Raw genomic sequence first — 19,369 nt, 5'->3', positions numbered from 1 at the left:
ACTTCATATAATTTTGATGGTAAGAATCTGAAGACAGAAGAAAAATCACCTTAAAGCAATTAACATGTGAGAACAGCTGTGTTAGAGAACCTTCAAGAATTCCTCAATGCAAGTGTTACTTGCTGGATAATATATCAGCCAGATGGCAGGGTAAGAAAATGAGACTAAACGTATTTCTTATCGCAGTTGCAGGTTTTAATATCCAACTGGAAAGAAGGATGGACTCTGGCTTAAAGGTCTTAGCTGAGACTTGAGGCATCTGGTTCACTTCTCAGTCTGACACTGGCATCTGGGGTTCAGCCCATTACTTAGGCCTAGTTTTTGTAAGGCATTGGGGCATTCGTACGCTAAATTTTGCAGAGTCTAATTCATCATACAGCATTTCTTCATGCTGGCTGTTGAGATACCTGGGCTTCATACATGGATGTCAGAAGTAGGTGCAGTGGAGAACTGAGGACAGACATGTGGCTCCATGAAATCCATCATAGGTCCCAGAACAGTACATTATTAGCTTGGAACATCTTCTCATGGGCAACTGAACTGCTGTGGGCTTGACCTGAAGTGTTCATGTGGATTTGCTGTTCCAGAGATTGCTGCACTATGATCTCTGCATAATGAAAGTCTTCCTACAGGCACTGCATGTCAGTAAGACAATAAAGAGGAGAGCTAGACTCCCAAATCAGTGAGGTACAGAAGTCTTTTGTAATCTCTGAAAATCTTTCTGTGTTTTGGCATTTGCCTCCACGTGCCTCAGCTATCTCAAGTGAAGCAATAGTTACATTCCTTTTTCTACCACTTGCTTGCCAGGTGTATTTACAAACACAGATTTATCTTGAAGAGGCATGGCCATCAGTAGTCCGTGCCCAAATGATGACTGCGTGATCACACCATGAGGAGTAATTCCCAGTCTTCCTAGTAGCTATACTTAAGTCAGCCTGGAAATATACAGATAGACTTCTCTGGGGCAGGGCTTGGGCCTTTTTTGGGGGTTTCTACTGTTCCTGTCTCAGCGAAATCCTCCTCTCAGGCACACCCTTTTGCACCAACAGCAATACAAACACAGGTGGCAGTTCTGGTCATGGGAGACAGGCAGGGAGTTTGCTTAGCTGTCACCCTGGAAAGGATGCTGTAGCTTTGTGGCATTAACTCTTCCAAAGGAGATTACCTGTAGTCAGATATTAGTACTGAACTTCCTTCCTGAGGATGCTTCCTTTTTTATCTTTTTTTGCATTATTAAATATGTGCTTAAGTTTGATGTTTTCTTCAATGCGAAGACCTTTCCTTCCTCAGAAATGTGAAGGGAATAATCTCCTTTTATTTTCAATTGGATTAAATTCAGCAGAGAGCTTGGGAACCCATCTTCTCTGCAGCATTGTCTCTTATCAGGAAATGGCTTAATCATGAAAGACATCACGTACCTCAGCTTCTGTGTTACGCTGACTCAGGCTGGATCATGTTACAAGGTGGAGAGTGAGGAGAGAGCTTCTTTGACTAATAGATTCTTCGCTTAATCTTGTTCTTATTTCTTATTTACTTTGCTCTTGCTGTTTGCTTGTTCCCTAGGACTGCGGAGGCCTCCTGTCTGAAGGGGACAATCAGGGCTGTTACCCTCTGGACGGGCACATCCTTTGCAAGACCTGCAACTCAGCTCGGATCCAGGCTCTGACTGCCAAGGCCAGCACTGATCTCTGAGTATCAACTGTGACCCTCCCCAGGATGCCTTCCTGGGGGAATTGCACAAGCTTTGCATGATTTCTTTCCAGCCTAGGGTCTGAAACTCTGTTTAAAAAAAAAAAAAAAAAAAAAAAAAAGTAAAACTGGAAGGCCTTGGAGCAAGAGGGCAGTTCTTCAGGCCATGTTCAGACTGCCTGCAGTAGGCACCTAATTTAGACGTGATTCCCCAGGAGGGTGGCAAGTCAGACCACCAGCTGTCTCTGCAGTTGGTGGCGACAAGTGGTGATAACACCTAAGTTATCTGCCTGTAGAAGGAGGTCTGAACTGGTGAAAGGTGGCTGAGCTAGACCCTTCTCCTAAGTCATTTTGAAAACTTGATCAGCTCTTACTGAAGACAGGGGAGCTTCTCTTTGACTTTAATAGGGTCTGGGTCACAGCAGAAGTAGCTCCACTGTCACAGAAGGTGTGAAACCAGTATGAGAGTAGGACCAGTGCTCCTCTCATTACATCACAAACAATACAACTTCAGCCATGCTGCACCTAAGAGCGTAGATGTGACATAGTATCTTTGGGACACAGATTTGTTGTCTGTATCTTTTGTCTTGGGCCCTTACTTGTCTCCAATCCCTTCCAGTTCTATAGGGTTTTTTTCTTTTTCTTATGAAATTATATTTTGCTATTGCATAAACTTATTCATTAGTGAAGCTTCCAATTCACAAAATGAGCAATCACAGAAAGACATAAGCTTGAATACACTACACACACACACAAACACACACAATGTGCTTTTGATTTACTAGAGGTATAAGTCAATCATGTCCATTGAGAAGGTCTTTTAAGGATCTGGGGCTGGAAACACTTTCTTAAAATCCCAGTTGTTTATAATAAAAAAAAAAAACAACAAAAAAAAAAAACAACTACATAGAACTGCAGTGCAGAAAGCGATGCTCAAAAAAATCTTATGCCACTCATTATAGTGGGACCAATGTCAGTGCTGGTTTCTGGGTAGATATTTAGCAGTGCAGTCTCGTTCCGTTGTTTATTGCAGTGGGGAGAATTTTTCTTCAGCTGTAACAGGGATTGAATCAGGCCTTGGGATAGATGTTTCTCTGATGGTAACGTGCACAATCTGGAGTTCTCATTAAAAAAGGTATCTTATTTCAACAACGGCAAAAGAACCTTTCTAAACACATGCAGTTGTTCAGTTTTTATCTTAAAAAAGTTAAAGAAGGTGTTAAACTGTTCTCTGTGCCAATCCAAAAAGCAAGCATTTTTTCTTTCATTTTAATCCCAGCCACTTATTACTCCTTGCTGGTAAAATGTCATTGCAGAAGAGTGTTGGGCCAGGAGCAGCACTTTCATCTTCTGTCCAGAGTTAATACAAATGCCAAGGTAAATAAAAAGCTGGGCACAGATAACCTTTTTTTTTTTCCTCATGTTGCTGGAGTTTTTGTGTTTTTTGTTGTTTTGTTAATTAAAAAAATAATAAATTTGCAGCTCGCTCTGAGCAGCTGTAATATTCTTGTTCATGAAACCCATAATAACTCAGGTGCAAATTACATAGTGAGGGAGTAATTTTCGTATCACTGAATTGACATTAATATCTTATTTGCAGATGTAATCAAAGAGAATACCTTTCTTTGCACTTAACAAATTAAGAAGCAGAACTGAAACAGTTGCAGGCTGATTGACCATATTAGTGACAAACTGGCACTTTTCAACAGTGTTATAAGAAATTTTTTTCATGCACCCACGGAAAAGCAATGAGAATGTGGTGCTTTCATCTTTAATCTCTATAACAGAAGCCTGATATAATTATACCTACTAATGCTGGAAAAAAAGGAAAGTTAGATGAGCTGGGCTGGTAAGAAACAAAGAAGAAAAAATTGATATACTCACTGCAGCTCCGGCAAATGGTGCATTTCCTTTCAGTTTAGCACTAACCTTTATGGAAGAATACTGTGAACTGTAATAGCTTTAGCCGTATACAGTAAATTCAAATATAAACTGTGTAAGGAACAGAGGTTTCAGATAGGTATTTCTGTGTTTTGGCAAGCTGCATTGGTGTCAGGGAAGACTCCCAAAATTCACAGCTCAAAATGAATCCTTCTTTGTAGAAGGGTGGCATCGTTAAGCAATAGAAATCGTTCTCCACCGTAGTGACTGTGCTGAAGCAGTTTGCCTTTTTATACTAGATTTCTACCCTGGCCTTCAAGAATTTTACTGCCTTATACGTTAACAGACTTTTTTGCACTGTGGCTTCTGCCAGATTCCATCTGGGCTCCTGCTCCCTGTACCATGGCACGTAAGATACTTCTGAGCTCGCTTCTTTACAGGCAGTCCCCACCACCACTGGTCGAAAACCCTGGCAACTATTGAGCAAATCCTGTTTGAATTAACCCCACAGAAACACCAGAGTTCAGAGTTGGGATTGCTAACACTGTTGTATGCCTGCAGAGGATTTTACATTTCTGCAAGCATGCAGAGAAGAAGCCATTCATCAGGCTACAAACATAGCTCTGAACTTCCTTCTTGTTAGTGTTAAATCAGGTGGCTGATGAGACTCTCAGAAATAACAGTGGGGTAACTGATGGAAATGAGCTGATTTGGCCACAGGCTGCAGGCAGGCACGACTCAGGAGGACTGAAGTCCAGAGCCCTTTGGGCTTTTATGGCTCTGCCATAGGCTGGACTTGGAGCAAGTCATATGGCTTCTCATCTTCTGCACGAGGTTTCTTTACAACTTCCCAGGGATGCTATGGGAATTAAACTAATCACAGATTGGCCCAAACTACTGGTTTTGGAGTTCTGTTTTCTCTTTCCAGAGAAGTTTGCTGGTATGTAGGTTTGGGATTCCAGCCCACTTAAAAGCTAAGGGCCAGCCAGGAGGTCTAGATCTGAATCTCTGTGTTATTAGGGTGCTGTGGTGAGTTGGGCCGGTGTGCAGGGAGGTGAGAGCCAAACTTTTCACGCATTAAATACCCCATAGATGGAAAGCAGTTGACAAAGATTGGGCAGTGTTATATGAGGTACTGTGGCTAATTTCTGTACCTGATATATCTGGACAAAGGTACTGTCGTGCTTTTGTTTTCACTTCTGAAACACCAAAGCCATCTGCCTGTTGGAAGGAGTGAGTGTCCAAAAAGCTTATTTTCATTTTCTTTATGAATGTTCTTTTGGCTTCTAAAATAGCTATAAATATATTTGAAAGGTAGTGCATATATGTATATATATGTGTATATATACATGTATGTACTGAGGGTCTCATCACCCACCTGTGTATGGAAATCTCCCCTCTGATGCATCAGGGTTTAATTAGGAAATGCTGGTGGACTTATCTTACTTGCACTGTAATTAAGAACCCCTGGGATATTGCTACATCACAATATTTATCGCATATTTGTAATATAACCTGATTTATCTGTTCCAAAGAAGGACTTTATTTTGCCAAAGAGGCCTTGCTTTTTTAAGGTGCACTTCTTAGCCATGATAAAAATCACTTCGTTTGTGCCTGTGGTAACGTCTAAACTGTTCCTTTCAGAAAGATTTGGAAGATCACATACATCTGTTTGAGTCTACAGAGGTTTTGCTTGTGCTGCTTTGGCTTTTTTGAGCATTTGTTGGTGAGTAGAGCCTGATCCCGTGATTTGTGTGGCCAGATAGGGCCCAAGAGGGGCCAGGATCAGGTTCTAATTTAGCAAAATGCTTAAGTCCACGGGGTTTGTTTAAGCATGGGCTTAAAGCCATTGCGTAGTGTGACATAAGCCATGGGTGTACAGTCATTAATACCAGACTGATTCTGTATTGCCCAGTCAGGCAGATTCAAGTTGGATAGGATGTGGGCACAGATTTCTGTCAAATGAGCTTGAACACATGATGCAGCTCCTGCGTCGCCCTCATGCTGCCTGGAGGAGGGCAAACAGGAGATGACCCAATGCAGCATGTGGACAATGGGGGGGGGGGTGAGTTATTACAAGATCGCTGCTTCGTGTCAGGTGGCTGCGGCACTTTCCCTATGTCATAAGTAGCCCTACAGCCAGATTTACTGTATCTTCGAACCATGGCTTTAAGTGTCTACTTAAACTTTCTCCAAAAGATTGGGTTGCCTTGGTTACAGCCCAATCCTTAAGCATTTCCCCAAGGCTAACACTAGTATTTTATGGATGTGATGGTTTTTTTTTGTCACTTATCTTAATCATTGCCTGAACGTTGCTTTTAAAAGCAGAAAGCAACACCATGGCTTTAGCATATCAGATAATGCACCTTTAATTTTGTTTTTGTTTTTTTTTAAAAAAATATTTTAGTTTAGATTTTTATCACAGCTGCGAAACACTCGGGTAATGACTTCATCATAGAGGTGTGGGAGTAGCAAAGTGTTTATCAGAGTCAACTTTGCATACTAGTGCTCAGCCTGACGGCAGGAGCAAGGCTTCCCTGAGACACAGGCCTCAAGTTGACTTTCTGCCTACTGGCAAAATGTGGCTGAGAAGAATGAGGAAAAGGTGTTTTTATAGAGAGTTGGTGGCAGTTGAAGAGAATATGCAACAAATCATACTGAAGTCTCTTTGAAACTGCTCCTTCCTGCTAGGCCGTGGTGAGCCAAGCCTAGCCTAGGCCTGATAAATGTTGGTTTTATGGTATTGATCCTTTTGATTTTGAGACAGTCCAACAAAAGTAGGCTAACAGGACCCCCAGAGGTGGTCTGTGGGAGAAGTCCTGTGGCTTCACCTTCTTCAGTAACCGTGTTAGACACCTGATGCCTTGGCTGAGAAAGGATTTGAGTTTTTAACTGTTTTTTTATTGATATCTGTTTCCTGCAGTCGGTTCGTCACGTTGATTTGCTATTTGTTCCCAGAGTTGTGCTGGCTACACTTGATATAGATTTCAATACTGTAAGTCAGGGCTAGCAGAGAGATGTGCTGAAGAATCTCGCTGTGGTGAAATTCCCAGGAGAAAACACTAGTGATGGTAATTGAGGGTTTGTTGCCAAAGGATAGCAGGAACTACTCAGAATTATCTGGAGGTTAGTAATGTACAAATTAAGAGAGCTGTGAATGAGAACACTATTTCCAGTTAGAGCTGGTCACAATTTTTACACTAAATTATGTGATGTCAGAAGTGCCGTTTTTTTTTAATGAGATATTCTCTTTTCAGTGTTATCCACAACAGTTTTTCTTGCTGTTATAATTAAAACCATATTGAATTTTTATCTAAGTAGATTTCAGAGTTGTTAACAAATATTTTCATTTGTCAAAAACCCATGTCTCCCTCGTTTTTTTTGTAGTTCTTGGGTTTCTTCTGCTGGTAAATTTAAGTTTCTGTAATGGTTTTGAAAACTTTTTTGGAAAAATATTTTATTATCTTTTTTTATTTTTTAAAGCACGTGTTCTTGAAAAATGATTCAGTATTAGGCCTGGTAAAGTAAAATTTTAAGAAAAAAAGCTTTGAAACTTTTCACAAGGTATTTTACCCCCTATTTTTGACTAGCTTTGCTAACTTTGAAGTCCCTGTTTCCTTTGCCAGAACAATCCAAATAATGTGACTCTTCTTAAAATAACAGCATTACTTCTGTTGGGTTTGTTTTTCTTAAAGCCATGGACTGGCTGGCTATGGAGAGTGCCTGTGACTTTTTATGTGGCAATTGCATTTTTTTTTTCCTTAAAATCAGTGAAAATATAAGCACGTTATTGCAGCTGCCATGAAGATCAAGAGGTACGACTGAGCTTCATCACCATTCTGGGCTTAGGAATGGCATTTCTCCTGAAACATTTCTAGAAATATTACCTGCCTTCCTCAACATTTCAAGTTTGAATTTGCAACAGTCAATTGCCTGTCTGGCATTTGGTGCTTCCGAGTGCTGTGAGAGAGAGAAAACTTAACACTTGTGAAATTATAAAATTCTCTTGACATCTAAAAACCCAAGAGACAGCCATAAGCTCAGTAGGTTTCCTGATGGCCTTTGGGGAACAGCTCTCATTTCAGCTTGCAGGTTCTCTGCTGCGATTTGCAAACACTAAGCTCAAACACCTGCAGACCACTCTGGCATATAGACTCACGTGCACACATAAGGTGGTCGTGGGGCTACAAATAAGAAATATTTAGGCTGAAATATTAAGCACTGCTTCTTATACCCACTGGGCTTTGTTCCTGGCTGTGTGTTCCTGGTCTCTTTTGGGTTCACGTTATGTGTGTAGGCAACTACCCCATGGGCTGATCGCTGATATCAAGAGCTCTTAGTCCAAACTTTTTTTTTTTTTTTTTTCCTGTTTTGCTGTTTGTCTACATTTCTCATTACGCATAGGTCTTTTAGAAAATGAGGAAGGAAACAAAAGGCCCAGGGGTGTCATTACCTTTACATTTCCAGGGGTTAACATCCCTCACTGGGAATGTGGTGCTTGGGGGCTCTTTGCTTTTTGTCTCTGCCCTCCCTTTTGTCCACGAGTGGCAATCTTACCCTCTTTTTCAAGTTGCTCAATATGCTCTTGTCCTTGTAGTGAAGATGGTATGTTACTTACTTCACAGAAGTATTGCAAGGCTCAGCTAGTAGTCGGAAAAACTTTTCCAGATCTCTAATCAAGTAGTTTTGCGCATCCATAGTATCAGTGGCCTGCCATATGGATATCAAAGAAAATGATTATAATTATTGCTTTTAAAATGATTGTGAAATTGTGCCTTACTTTTTCAGTCATATTTAACCATGTAATTTAGAACCACATGATTGCAGGGACTTATCATGAAGAAATTTGTTTGAAGGATAGTTTGTTTTTAAGTATTTTTTCTCCAAAAATGAATTTATTAGTTTTCCCTCTTTTATTTCTTTTCCTCCAGTTTTATTCCTTTAATATGTTTGTGTAAAAGGGCAGCCAACATTTGCATTCGTGAGAGACAGAAGATTTTATTTGGTCTTGTATGTGGAGCTTTCATTTTCTTTTATGTTCCTTCAGGAAAATTCCTCTCTGCCCGATTACTCATACTTAGATGTCTTTAAATGCAAGCTGACCTGCAAGGGTTTTTTGTTGTTGTTTAATTTAGTGTGTGGTTTGCTTTGTGTTTTTGTTTTTTAATTATCCAGATATCAGGTACTGGGGAGGCATTGCACGTTAATGCAGAATATTAATGCTAATTTTCATAGAAAAGACAAAATTAGAGTCCTTTCCCTGTCTCCAGCGCAGTTTTGTTACTGTGTTGTGTACGACACTAATATTAAGCCAGACTGTAAAGGCAGAACACTCGGTGACCTACTTCCATTCACCAGCAAGAATCCTTTGTCAGCTGACTCCTGTTTGTTTGTTCATTTTTAAATGTCGGATTACAGAACGAGCATCTCCCAAAGATGAAAGAAAACAGTGTTTTCATGTGCAGGAAATTTGGGGTTGCAGTAACAGAACATTTTCTTTGTGAATTTGGATGTCATGGTGTTTTAAAGCCCCTGCCTGGAGCCTAAATCAATTTGGCCTCTCATCCAGTTCATCTCACTGGTGCTCCTAAAAGGCTGCAGCCCTGCAAAAGCTCATGCAGCATTTTTGGCCGCTTTCCCTTGCTCCCATTTGGTACATATTTGCACAATTTAACTGAGCTTTTCTTTCTGCTGAAGGTCAGATGCAAGCGATACGAAACACTAAACTTTATAAACAAGCAAAGCCATTTTAACCACAGTGTTTTGGACAAGAATGGGTTTTTAGGTGGCGCACTGTCTGCTGGCTGTGGAGGGGGGATCCTGAGACTACATTTGACTGAAACAGGATGCAAAGCCACAAGCCTTGGTTTCTTAATAAACTACTTACTGTAATCCAGCTACACAGTTTCAGCCTCACACTTTAGAAGAAGCTTCCAGCAGCAACGCACATACAGGCACTTTCCCTTTTCCTTGCAGAAAGTGAAACTTTCCCAACCAGTGCAAATTTAACCTATTGCATAAGATGCTGGAAGTTTGGTTTTTTTTGTGTGTGTTTTTTTTTTTTTCTTTTTTTTTTTTTTCCTTGGGATTCTTTCTGTAACCTCTATGAGCAAAGGATGAATAGCTTTTCTTTTTCCCTTCTTTTTTTTTTTTTTGACAAGATTAGATGTTGCATATTGATGAGCTAGCATTTCAAAGGTCCACGGGGCTTTGGAACGTATTAAGAATCTCTGAAGTTTAATATTCACCACATCTTAAATATTCAGAAGGAAAAATCTGCATAAAATGGCTTTTGATAAATACGTTCTAGGCGTTCTTTCTTGCTGTCTTACACAAGTGTTATGGGGATTGTGGCTGTGCCAGTTTTGTTCCAAAGTGTCTTTTGTTTCAGCTTATCAGGACCGTTTTGATCCCATTTGTATGCCCAGCGCTTGTCCTGAAGTCTTTTATGGTTTCTACAGGAACTGTCCTGCAGGCAGGTGGATGTAACCAAGGCAAAGGCGCTGCTGAGCATCCTAACTCCTGCACCTCTGTCTGCTTCATTGCTCCCCTCCTGACGACAGCTGGGCACGTACAGCCTCATCCTGGGCCTGCTTGTGGTGGTGCAGGTTGGTCAGCCCAGCGGTCAGGCCTGGCTAAGATCTTTCTGGGGAGGTGATTCATGCTGGTAGGGATTTGCAAGTGGAGGGGCCAAGATCCTAGATGCAGGAACAAAGCAAAGTGCCACTCAGCGTATCTCAGATCTTGCAGGGCAGTTTGGCCATCCTTGGGTATTTAGTAAGAATCTCAGCAGTAAGAGGAATGTTTTTAGGAGAAATCCTTCCTTGGATCTGCTTCTCATCTCTGTTGAAAATCTGATTGAAGCTTTAGATGAGGAGCAGTGATGGGCTGTGTATACTCAGATATTTTACCGTGTTATCAACGCTCTCGTTTGCCTTACCCTTGAAGTCCTGTGGTGCATGCCACGGTGTGCAGGACAGCTTCTTTGGCCCTGTTCATAGGCAGCCTGGACTTCGTCATGCCAGCCCCTGTTAAATCAGTGCCTGGTACATTTTCTCAGGACAGCTCTGGCTTGGGCCAAGAGCATCTCATGCTCCTATGCAAACAGTGGTGCTTTCATTTTTGGCTTAAAAATAATGCAGCCTTTTCAAATTCACCTTTCCCCTCTCATGTATTCCTGACAGAAGTAGGGTTTTAAATATTTCATAACATTCTTCTTTCTTCTCCTTTTTTTGCCAGATGTCTTGAAAACATTGTCAGATTACAATCTGGGTGGGGGTTTTCAGGATCGATTTCCTTTCCTTCTTGATTGCGTGGTGTAGGTTTGCAATAAGGTTTTTTTTCTTTTTTTTTTTTCCACGTCTTACAGAACAGATGCCTTCAGTTTATGCAGAGAAAGATTGACTATGATTAGAGCTAATCCAGGATGGCAGGATTGGACCCCCACAGTGAAATCTAGAAAAGTGATTGCAAAAGTATTTTGTTTCTCCTTTATTAATTACACAGGAAGTTTCCACAGAAGGCTCATGTAACACAACTGGCCTATGTAATAAGTAGCAGGGCCTGTAATTACAGTCTGTCTTCTGATCCTATCTGTGCTCTGACTTTCTAGGCACTGCAGTTCTATTTACATTTGTCTTTGTCACCTTTTAAATTTTTGATTGGTCACTAAGGGGAGAACAGCACAAGCTGCAAGCCCTGCGGAGATCCAGCAATGAGGCATCCTCCTCCTCCTCACGTATCTGCCTGCTTTGGGACACAGAAAAGAGATTTTTACCAGGCATGTAGCAAGGGGAGCGGGCTGTGCGCCAGCTGTGTATCTTTAGAGATCTCGGAGTCTTTGTAGGACTGGAAACTTGAACCTTTTACAGGTCTTAACTAGTGTACTATCCTGCGAGGGAGTTTATATATCAGTATTTCTTTGCTCCGAGCAGTTTCTACAGGATTTCGCCTTTCTTTTCTGTAAGATTCAGGATTTTATGGGTGCAAAGAGATCCTTCCAGATATGGCACAAGGAGGGTGATGGGTTTTGGCAGCGTGCAGAGTAGCTGAGCTACAAATGCTGATATCGATGTAAAACAACAGTAACCTGAGTGGAAGTGGAAGGCAGCGATTTGCCCTTGGATCAGCACCAGGTTCACCAGCACTGAGCACCAGCAAGCAAGCCTCAAGCAGGTCAGCTCCCTGGCATGTCAGTCCTGAGGCCTGGCAATGAGGAAACGGGCTCCTTGTGAAAGTCCTTGGTGCTGGTCACTCCCACAGCAGTCTCTTCTGTCTTTTAAAATGTGTTCTCAAGTTAGGGTAGAACATGAGAGGGATGTCCCCCAGTCTTTTCCTTCAAGCCATATTCCCAGCGCTATGTTTGATCAAGAGGAACAAAAGCCATTGTGCAAACACTGTTATTCTATGCAAAAAATATTAACAACCCACTATGGATACATTTAATGTCCATTAAAGCGTTATGCAAATCGTCCCTTTTCTGCAGCTTGCACTGTTATTTAATTATTTTTGGTATGACTTATAAAAAAAAAGCACAATTATTTTTTAATTTTTTCTAACTCTACTTCTAAGAAAGTTGATGCTTTAAAGGAAAAAAAAAAAAAAAAAACTTACTTTCAAACATGGGTTTTTCAGGCTTCAAAATTAATAATTTCTACACCTGACCCAGTTCTTGCAGCTGCCAAAAAAGAAAAGAGAAAGCTATTTAAATTTCTCATAGAACCATTTATCTCTTAAAATATGCCAAGGCAATTTGAGGTGGGGGTGGAGACTCAGCTATTTATCTCAGCAGCTTGATTTTTCTCTTTATGTTTCTAACTGTCAGGGGAAAAAAACGGTAGGAAGCTATTCTTGGGCTATTATTGATGTATTGTGTTGCCATTATGCAGGATGTCTGCTTTGCTATATACGGAAGGACATTAATAATAGCCATCTCCCCTGCCCCCAGCCTCGGTTCCTCTTCGGGAAGATACGCTTTAAACTGGAGCATCTGCCCAGCTCAGGCTGCTGCTCCCCCCTCCTCTTCCCACCGTTTGTTCCCAGACTAGTTTGGGGGAACAAGGCTGGAGGGAATAAGGAGACAGGTTTTATTTGCCGTTTTTCTGCCTGCTTGTGTTCTTGCTCCAGGCAAGTCATTTCCATGCCATGTACCTGGCTTCCTCTTCCCTTCCTGAGTGTTGCCCCTCTTTTCATTCTAAGTTCATCGGTGAAAAAAAAATAAAAAAATCCTTTCTTACTGTTTTTTTTCTCAAAGGGATCTGGCTGGCAGAACGGGCTCGGCAACAGCCCTCTGATTTGTTATTACCCAGCATTTCGTACCCAGAAATGTAGGTTTCCTCGTTATTTGCCCTAAGTAGGAAAATGTATACCCATTCCCATCCCGCCTACCCCAGGTTTAAAACATTGTTGTGAAGCTATAAAGGGTCAGTCCTCTTGTTTAAAGACTCGGATGCTTGTTTTATTTTTGGAAGGGAAGCAGAGTGTATGTTGAACAGGAATAGTTTGATGTTTAAAAAATAGCCCAACTTCAGCATTCCCCCGAGGTGCGGGAAGTCGTGTTCCTGCAGCTCCGTGCCAGCAGTGGGACAGCCCAAAGAGCAAGGCCGGCTTGAATGGGAAAGAGAACTGACCAGCCCCATTTCATCTGGGAGCAGAGAGGTGAAAATAATAAACATGGCAAAAACTAAAGGGTATAATTGCTCTTTTTCTTTTTTTTTTTAGTGGCTAAGTTTCAGCTTTTTGTGCTAATTTTGTTGTACAGAAGCTTTGCTTCTTCAGCATTTCTGGTAGTCAGGACCAATTGCTCTTTAGTGATGTCTTTTTTTTTTTTTTTTTTTTTTTTTTAAATTCATTTGCTAGCTGTGTCCTAGGCTTGATCTGGTCCTTATATGGTCCATTTTGTTTTGGGCACTGAATTAGAACAAAGTTAGGAACTCTTTAGGAAAGCACACCCAGATTTTAGGACTAGAAAATGCAATCAGAATATTTTCCAGTTCTGATACAGGGAAGTTTTCCAAATATGAAGCCTATGTGGGAGGAATGCCTTCATTTGGGAAAGTGCTCGGATTTCAAAACGAAAGGGAGATGGGCATTCACTGTAGTTCCTCATTGCTTTTATACTCTTCCTTGGTGGCAGCTGCTCTATCAACAACGAGAAAAAAGCCGCCCTCTGGCATGTTGCCTAAACTAGAGCCCAGCACCTCTTCGGCAGATGTTTGCTCCAGCTTTCCACACTGCTGTAGCCTGTTCCCTGCAGATCTAGGAGGTGAGGAAATCCTCCTGATGAACCAAGGCCCACCTCATCCTCTCCGTATCCAGAGCTGCTCCCTGTGGTGAGTCTGCAGCCAGCCTAGGGCTTGATTCTGTCTTTGTAGTGCAGGTATTTTGCCTGAAACAGGTGTTTTCTCTCTGCTGTTAGCCGTACAGTGATTCAGATTTGCAGGGAAGGGGAGGGGGATCCTGCTCCAATTAGGCTGCCTTTGTGCTAATGTTTCATTCAGGGCTGTGTGAGACGAGCAGTGTTACTGAAATGCACAGCCAGAGGTTGTGGTTTGTTTCAATCTGAGGTGGTACCCGCTGAAAGCACAGAACTGAGGCACTGCTTCACATCTGCCAGTGCGTCCCTGACAGCTCTGTCTGGGTAGGAAGCCGATTCCACTTGGGCAAAGGGATGTTTTCTGCCTTGTCCTTTGAGTCTGATCTAGTTCTTTGATCTGTCCGTATAGAAGTAGTATTTCTAATGCGCCCAATGGCCAAGTAGCCAAGCACCTGACAAGCATCTAAGCAGCACAACCAGCAAGATGGAGAGTAGGTTATTATTAACTGAGTTGCCTTTACAAAAAATATATTCAGCTTTCTTCACAATGTGCCTTTTCAGAGACCTGAGGTAGTCATTCATGGGCAGCAGAGAAATAACCCCGGAGCCAAGCAGGGATGAAAACCATAGGAATGATACAGAACAGAATCAACAGGCGGTTAATTTTGACCATCTGTTTGTTCTCCATTGGAATGAGCAAAGCTTGTTGTCTTGTTTACTGCACCACCTTGTCTGGGAGACAACTGTTCAGCAGTGGAGGTACTTGGGTGTATCTCCTTCAACATTTTAATCTTGTCAGAGCTCCAGAATCATTCATATCTGGAGATTTTATTTGCTTAATATTGGCTTTTATAAGCTCTCCGTTATCCACATTTTTGTCTGATGTTAGAAGAGAAAATTCAAAGGTTGAACCAAAGGCTGGGTGTTTGACTCGTGCTGCTGTGTTAAAAAGGCTGATGTGCTTTCACTTTGAATCCCCAAAAAATTGTTTTAGGAAGCTCTTTTCCAGCTGCAGATGGAGAGGAAATGCGAGCTTTATTGGAAATGCAGTAAAGGGAAAGCTTTGATTCTTTGATGCTCGGGACTGCACCGCCATGACCCCTGTTGTCCCTCTGCAGACTGGGGACTGAGAATTGGTCGAGCTATGGGCAGAGCAAATTCACGCTTGGATTTTCTCCTGACCTTGCTAGATCGGATGTGCCTTGGTGAAAATTCAACTTCCTTAAGGGTCCTATAATTTCCCACACCGTGGTTTGTATTCTGGACTGCCAGAGAGCCTGGAGGGCAGCCTCCAGGTGCCTTCCTCCCAGTTAGTGAAATGAGAGGCAGAGTACTGATGGTGCAGTGTTGGTAAGGGCACCTTCCTGCTCAGAACAAACAGCAGAGATGTGTTGCATTTCAGAGCCTAATCCTAACACTTACTTTACCTGTGGGCTGACACCAGGGGGTCCGAACCACGTGTGGGTCATTGCAGAAAGATTCCTCTTGGCTAAATGCCTCATGGGCTGGGAGATCTGCTTAGCTAGTCCAAACTGCAAGGAGGGCATGCCCCCAGGAATGTATTTGCCCTCTGTTGCTGCTATGCTTGGGCCTATTCCTGCCAGCTGTAGGCCTGTCTGCTCTAGGGTTCACTGGTGATGTTGTTTACTCGTTGGATATTAATGGGTAGTGGATGATCAGGCCAGGTTTGAGATGGTATTTCAGCATTCTGGTAGCTGTTGGTTTAGCCCTTGAGGTAGAGCAGGTTTTGTGTTGTTTCCTTTGGTGCGGCTGGGAGGGGAGCGTGGCTGCTCGCCCTTCTCCTGGTTCTCCGTTAGCAGACAGAGGCTCTCAGTGGTATGGGAAGCATCTTCCTTTAAATGTGAATCACTAGCCTGGGTATCTGGGCAAGAGAGGGGTGCGAGGAGGCATTCCCTGTACGAGGGATGCCTTCTGCTGCAAACTCCGTGCCTTTAGATCCTAACGAAGTAACATTACTTGAGCTTTTGGGACTGGTCTCCTGTCTGTCAGAGCATGGGGCTACCAGAGCGTTACCCCTTGCTGAGCACAAGCAGCACCCAAGTCTGTGAGGGGCCCGATCCTGCTGTCATTGGAGTTTTTCATGAATCCTGCGAGTTGCTGAATGCACCTGTGAGAGGCTGAGTCCCCTCCCTGCTCACTGAACCCACCAGGCCACTCGGCTCCTTCACTGACTACTTCCACGGGGCTTTGAGGGCACTCAGGAAATGCAATCAGCACCTTACAGGATCGCTCTGCTAGGTAATATATGAAGTTTTTTCTCTGGTAACTTGTGTTCATGAATTGAAAACCATTTATTCCAGTTTGTTCTGAGGACAGATACAGCATATACACATTTTCTATATTTATAAATATATATAGATATATATATTTTGTTCTCAGCTAGTTACCTCTTCTAAACTGCAATTTTCAGAGCAACCGGCGTATATTTTTTATTCAACACATAAAATGACTTTTTACTGTAAGAGAATGAAAGCTGTTTTAAGCATGTGTTTTCTGTATTTTTATTATGCATTATCCAATTATATTGAGATGTATTTTCCTCTTTGCTCTGCTCTCTCAGTTGTTATCCTTATTTTATCAGTTATGCTTTTCTAATGTTTTGTAAGGGAAAATAAATATGCAGAATCGCCAGATGCCTTTTTTCTTTGCAGAAGTATCACAAATGCTTTTTTATTACATTTTACCAATCCAATAAACTCCTTATAAATTTCATTTTTGTTTGCTAGCGTGTGAAATTATTTTTTCAAGTCGAATGGTATTTACTTTCTCCCAACCTCCACCTGCAATTATGCTTCGTATCCTCCATCTTTCTCTTTCACATTCAAAATTTCACCGTGTGGCTCTTTAATGTGCTTAATTCCAGAGTGAGCCTTTTTCACTGTTGGGTGAAGCAAGGATGCTAGAGATATGTCGCAAGAGGCTACCCCCTGCTTGTACTGACCGTCTCGTACAAACTTGGGGCTGTTCTTACAAACGTGTGCCTTTGCAGAAGAGAGCGCTCCATTCCTGAGCCATGAGGTAATCTGCAGAGGTGGGTTAATGTGCAGAGGTTGCCCACGAGTATTCTCCAGGCTGAGTTGTGATGGGGTGGCAGCAGAGCCAAGCCTTGCTTTGCAGCTGAACGGAGGAGCATTATTCATAGTACTACGGGGAGGGTAGAAGGAAGTGTGGTTTGCAAAGCGTATCTCTTTTAGGAAGTTTTTTTCTAGGCTGTCACTGCAGTAAATAACCTGAATTGTTCCTCGTCCAGTCCAATCTGCTTCAAAAAAAAAATACTAGTGCTCATCACAGAGCCTGACCTTCACCTCTCCAGGCAAAGCAACTGGCACAGCACCAAACCTTCATCGAGCGCTTTCCCTGACCAAAACGCTTCAAGTGACAGAGAATCCAGTGTGTCTCCAGGTAAGCTGCTTCTTACTTGTTAAATGTCTGCACCCTGTTTTTTAGCTTCTGTTTCCCTATACTTTCTATCCTTGGACCTTTTTATAAAAGCCTTTTGCTCTCAGAAATCTTCTTTTGCGTGGAGCAATACAGGCTATCTTCAGGTGGATTCATCTCGATGAACTTTAGCAGCCTAGAAGTTAGTTTTGATGTCTGAGGTGGCCCTCTAGTCTTCTGTAGCCTGTGGAGAAGGTCTGTCATCCCTTTGTTAAATAAGTGTTTGATTAGTTGCTCTGTAGAGGGGGCTGTGTGGGTTTTTTTTGCCTTTAAGGGTTAGCTGAGGTAAATGCTGTCTCCTGCATTCATATCAGCAAAGGTAGTTTTCTTAAAACCGTTTTTCAGAGCATTGTAGAAAGATCCCAAGGCATGCAATACAGCTGAACTCATTCCCCTTTGTCCCTCCTTACAAAATTTAATTGGCATCTCCTTCAAGACATCCACAGATGGAGGTCCCACAGCCTCTCTTTGCACTCTATTCCATAGCTGCATTGTCTTCACCCATGGACAGCTTTTCCTAGTGTCCAGGCTAAATATTCTTGGCTGCCAATTAAACCCCATGCTTCCTTTCCTACCTCCAGTGAACACGAAGGACTTGCTTAGTAGGTTATGTTTTGTCAGGGGATGCTTTGTTAGCCATGGAAGGAGGCGCGAGCAGCAGCTTCACTGCCAGCTCCTCCTCCCCACACCCAGGGGACTGCAGGAAGGTCCCGTGTCCTCCCTCAGGAAGGGATGAATCCCGCAGCTTGTTCCTACAGGACACGGGAGTCTGAAGGGCTTTGTCTTGGCAGAAAAGGGAGTGTGGTGTTGCAGGCTTTCAAGTCGATTCAAACTACAGTATAGTGTTTTTTTTTTTTTTTTCAAGCTCGATATTATTACTTCCTTTATAGCACAAGGTATTTTTTCCTAAACTTGTTAGGATGGAAAAGTTCCAGGGATGTGTTGTCCACGCACAAATCAAAATGCATTAGCAGGCCAAGGGCCAGAGGCGAGGGCCAAGGGTGGGGGAGCTCTCAGTTTGATAGTTCGGCGCTGCTTTTCTTGTAATCAAAGGCAAAAATCCTTTGAAGACAATGAAAGCTTTGGGAGTGAAGTGTATCTAAGCGAGGTGTCAAGGCTAGCTGTACCAAGGGTTCAGCGTGGGACGAAGGTGGTGTAGACTATTTGGCAGCCCCACGTGTTGCCCTCCTGGACAACTGGTGAAGCAATCGTACAGCTGCCTTCTTGTATTCAATCCTTGCTACTGCAAATTTAACCACCTGGCTTTAATCAAAGATGGGTCTTGTATGTTTGTCTCAAAGATACCTAGGCTAACTTCCTCTGCTTCACAAATGGGGTTTCATTACAGAGCAAGGTTGGTCTTCCTTTCTAGTCCATTTTGAGGAGACTGCAGGGGCTTTGTAAACTTCCCTGGGGGTTTCAAAGCCAGGGGGAAACTTGGAAAGCCAGGAGAATCTGCACAGAGAGTGTCTTAGCAGGCAGTACTGGCATTCTGGATGGGGCTCCTCTCTGCTATCCCCAATAGTTTGGGACAAAAGAGTCCAGTGTGAGGGAGTGTAGGGCTCCCTCCAACATCTCGTGGATTACCTTCTCCTGGTAGGGTGAAGTGTCCTCCAGAGGTGCCTCTCGTGCTGTCGAGGGGCTCTGAGAGACCAGCACAGACCAGACTTCTGCAACTGAAGGAGACAAAAGGATGCAGTGAGCAGGCTCTTTCACCACTTTCTACTCTCAGCAAACGTCAAGTTGCCGCATAGCAAACACCACCTCCGCTGCAAAAACAAGCAGGGAAAGGGGGGAGAGGAGTTTGCATTAGGCTGTCAGTAGAATTGCTGCTGCTGTCAGCGTCACCCGTCACAACCTGCCGGGGTTGTGCAAGATGAGCTCCTCCATCGACACAGGGGAGCTTTTGGGAGGAAGACTGGGAGCTCGCTGCCCCTGCTCTGCTGGACCAAATCCAGGCACTCCGGGTAACAGCGAGTTGAAGTGGGGGAAGCCTGAAGCCTGCACCTCCTTTGCTGCTGAGAG

The 19,369-nt window shown here is 42.8% G+C and overlaps 1 protein-coding gene across 7 annotated transcripts in view; it reads left to right on the top strand.

Moving 5' to 3' along the window:
- The window catches only part of LPP (LIM domain containing preferred translocation partner in lipoma), a 331,358-nt gene extending 314,740 nt beyond the window's left edge, over positions 1 to 16,618 (top strand). For all 7 annotated transcript variants that reach the window (XM_082767516.1, XM_082767513.1, XM_082767515.1 and 4 more), the window contains one exon: positions 1,564 to 16,618. In XM_082767516.1, the coding sequence (XP_082623642.1) occupies positions 1,564 to 1,692 (129 nt within the window). In that variant the 3' untranslated portion in view covers positions 1,693 to 16,618. The remainder of the gene's footprint in view (positions 1 to 1,563) is intronic.
- Positions 16,619 to 19,369: the final 2,751 nt, after the last annotated feature.

The sequence above is a fragment of the Aythya marila genome, assembly GCF_965140915.1.
Source record: "Aythya marila genome assembly, chromosome: 9".
Lineage (NCBI taxonomy): Eukaryota > Metazoa > Chordata > Aves > Anseriformes > Anatidae > Aythya > Aythya marila.
Note: the sequence above shows the minus strand (reverse complement) of the source record. Positions and strands in the feature narration are given on the sequence as shown.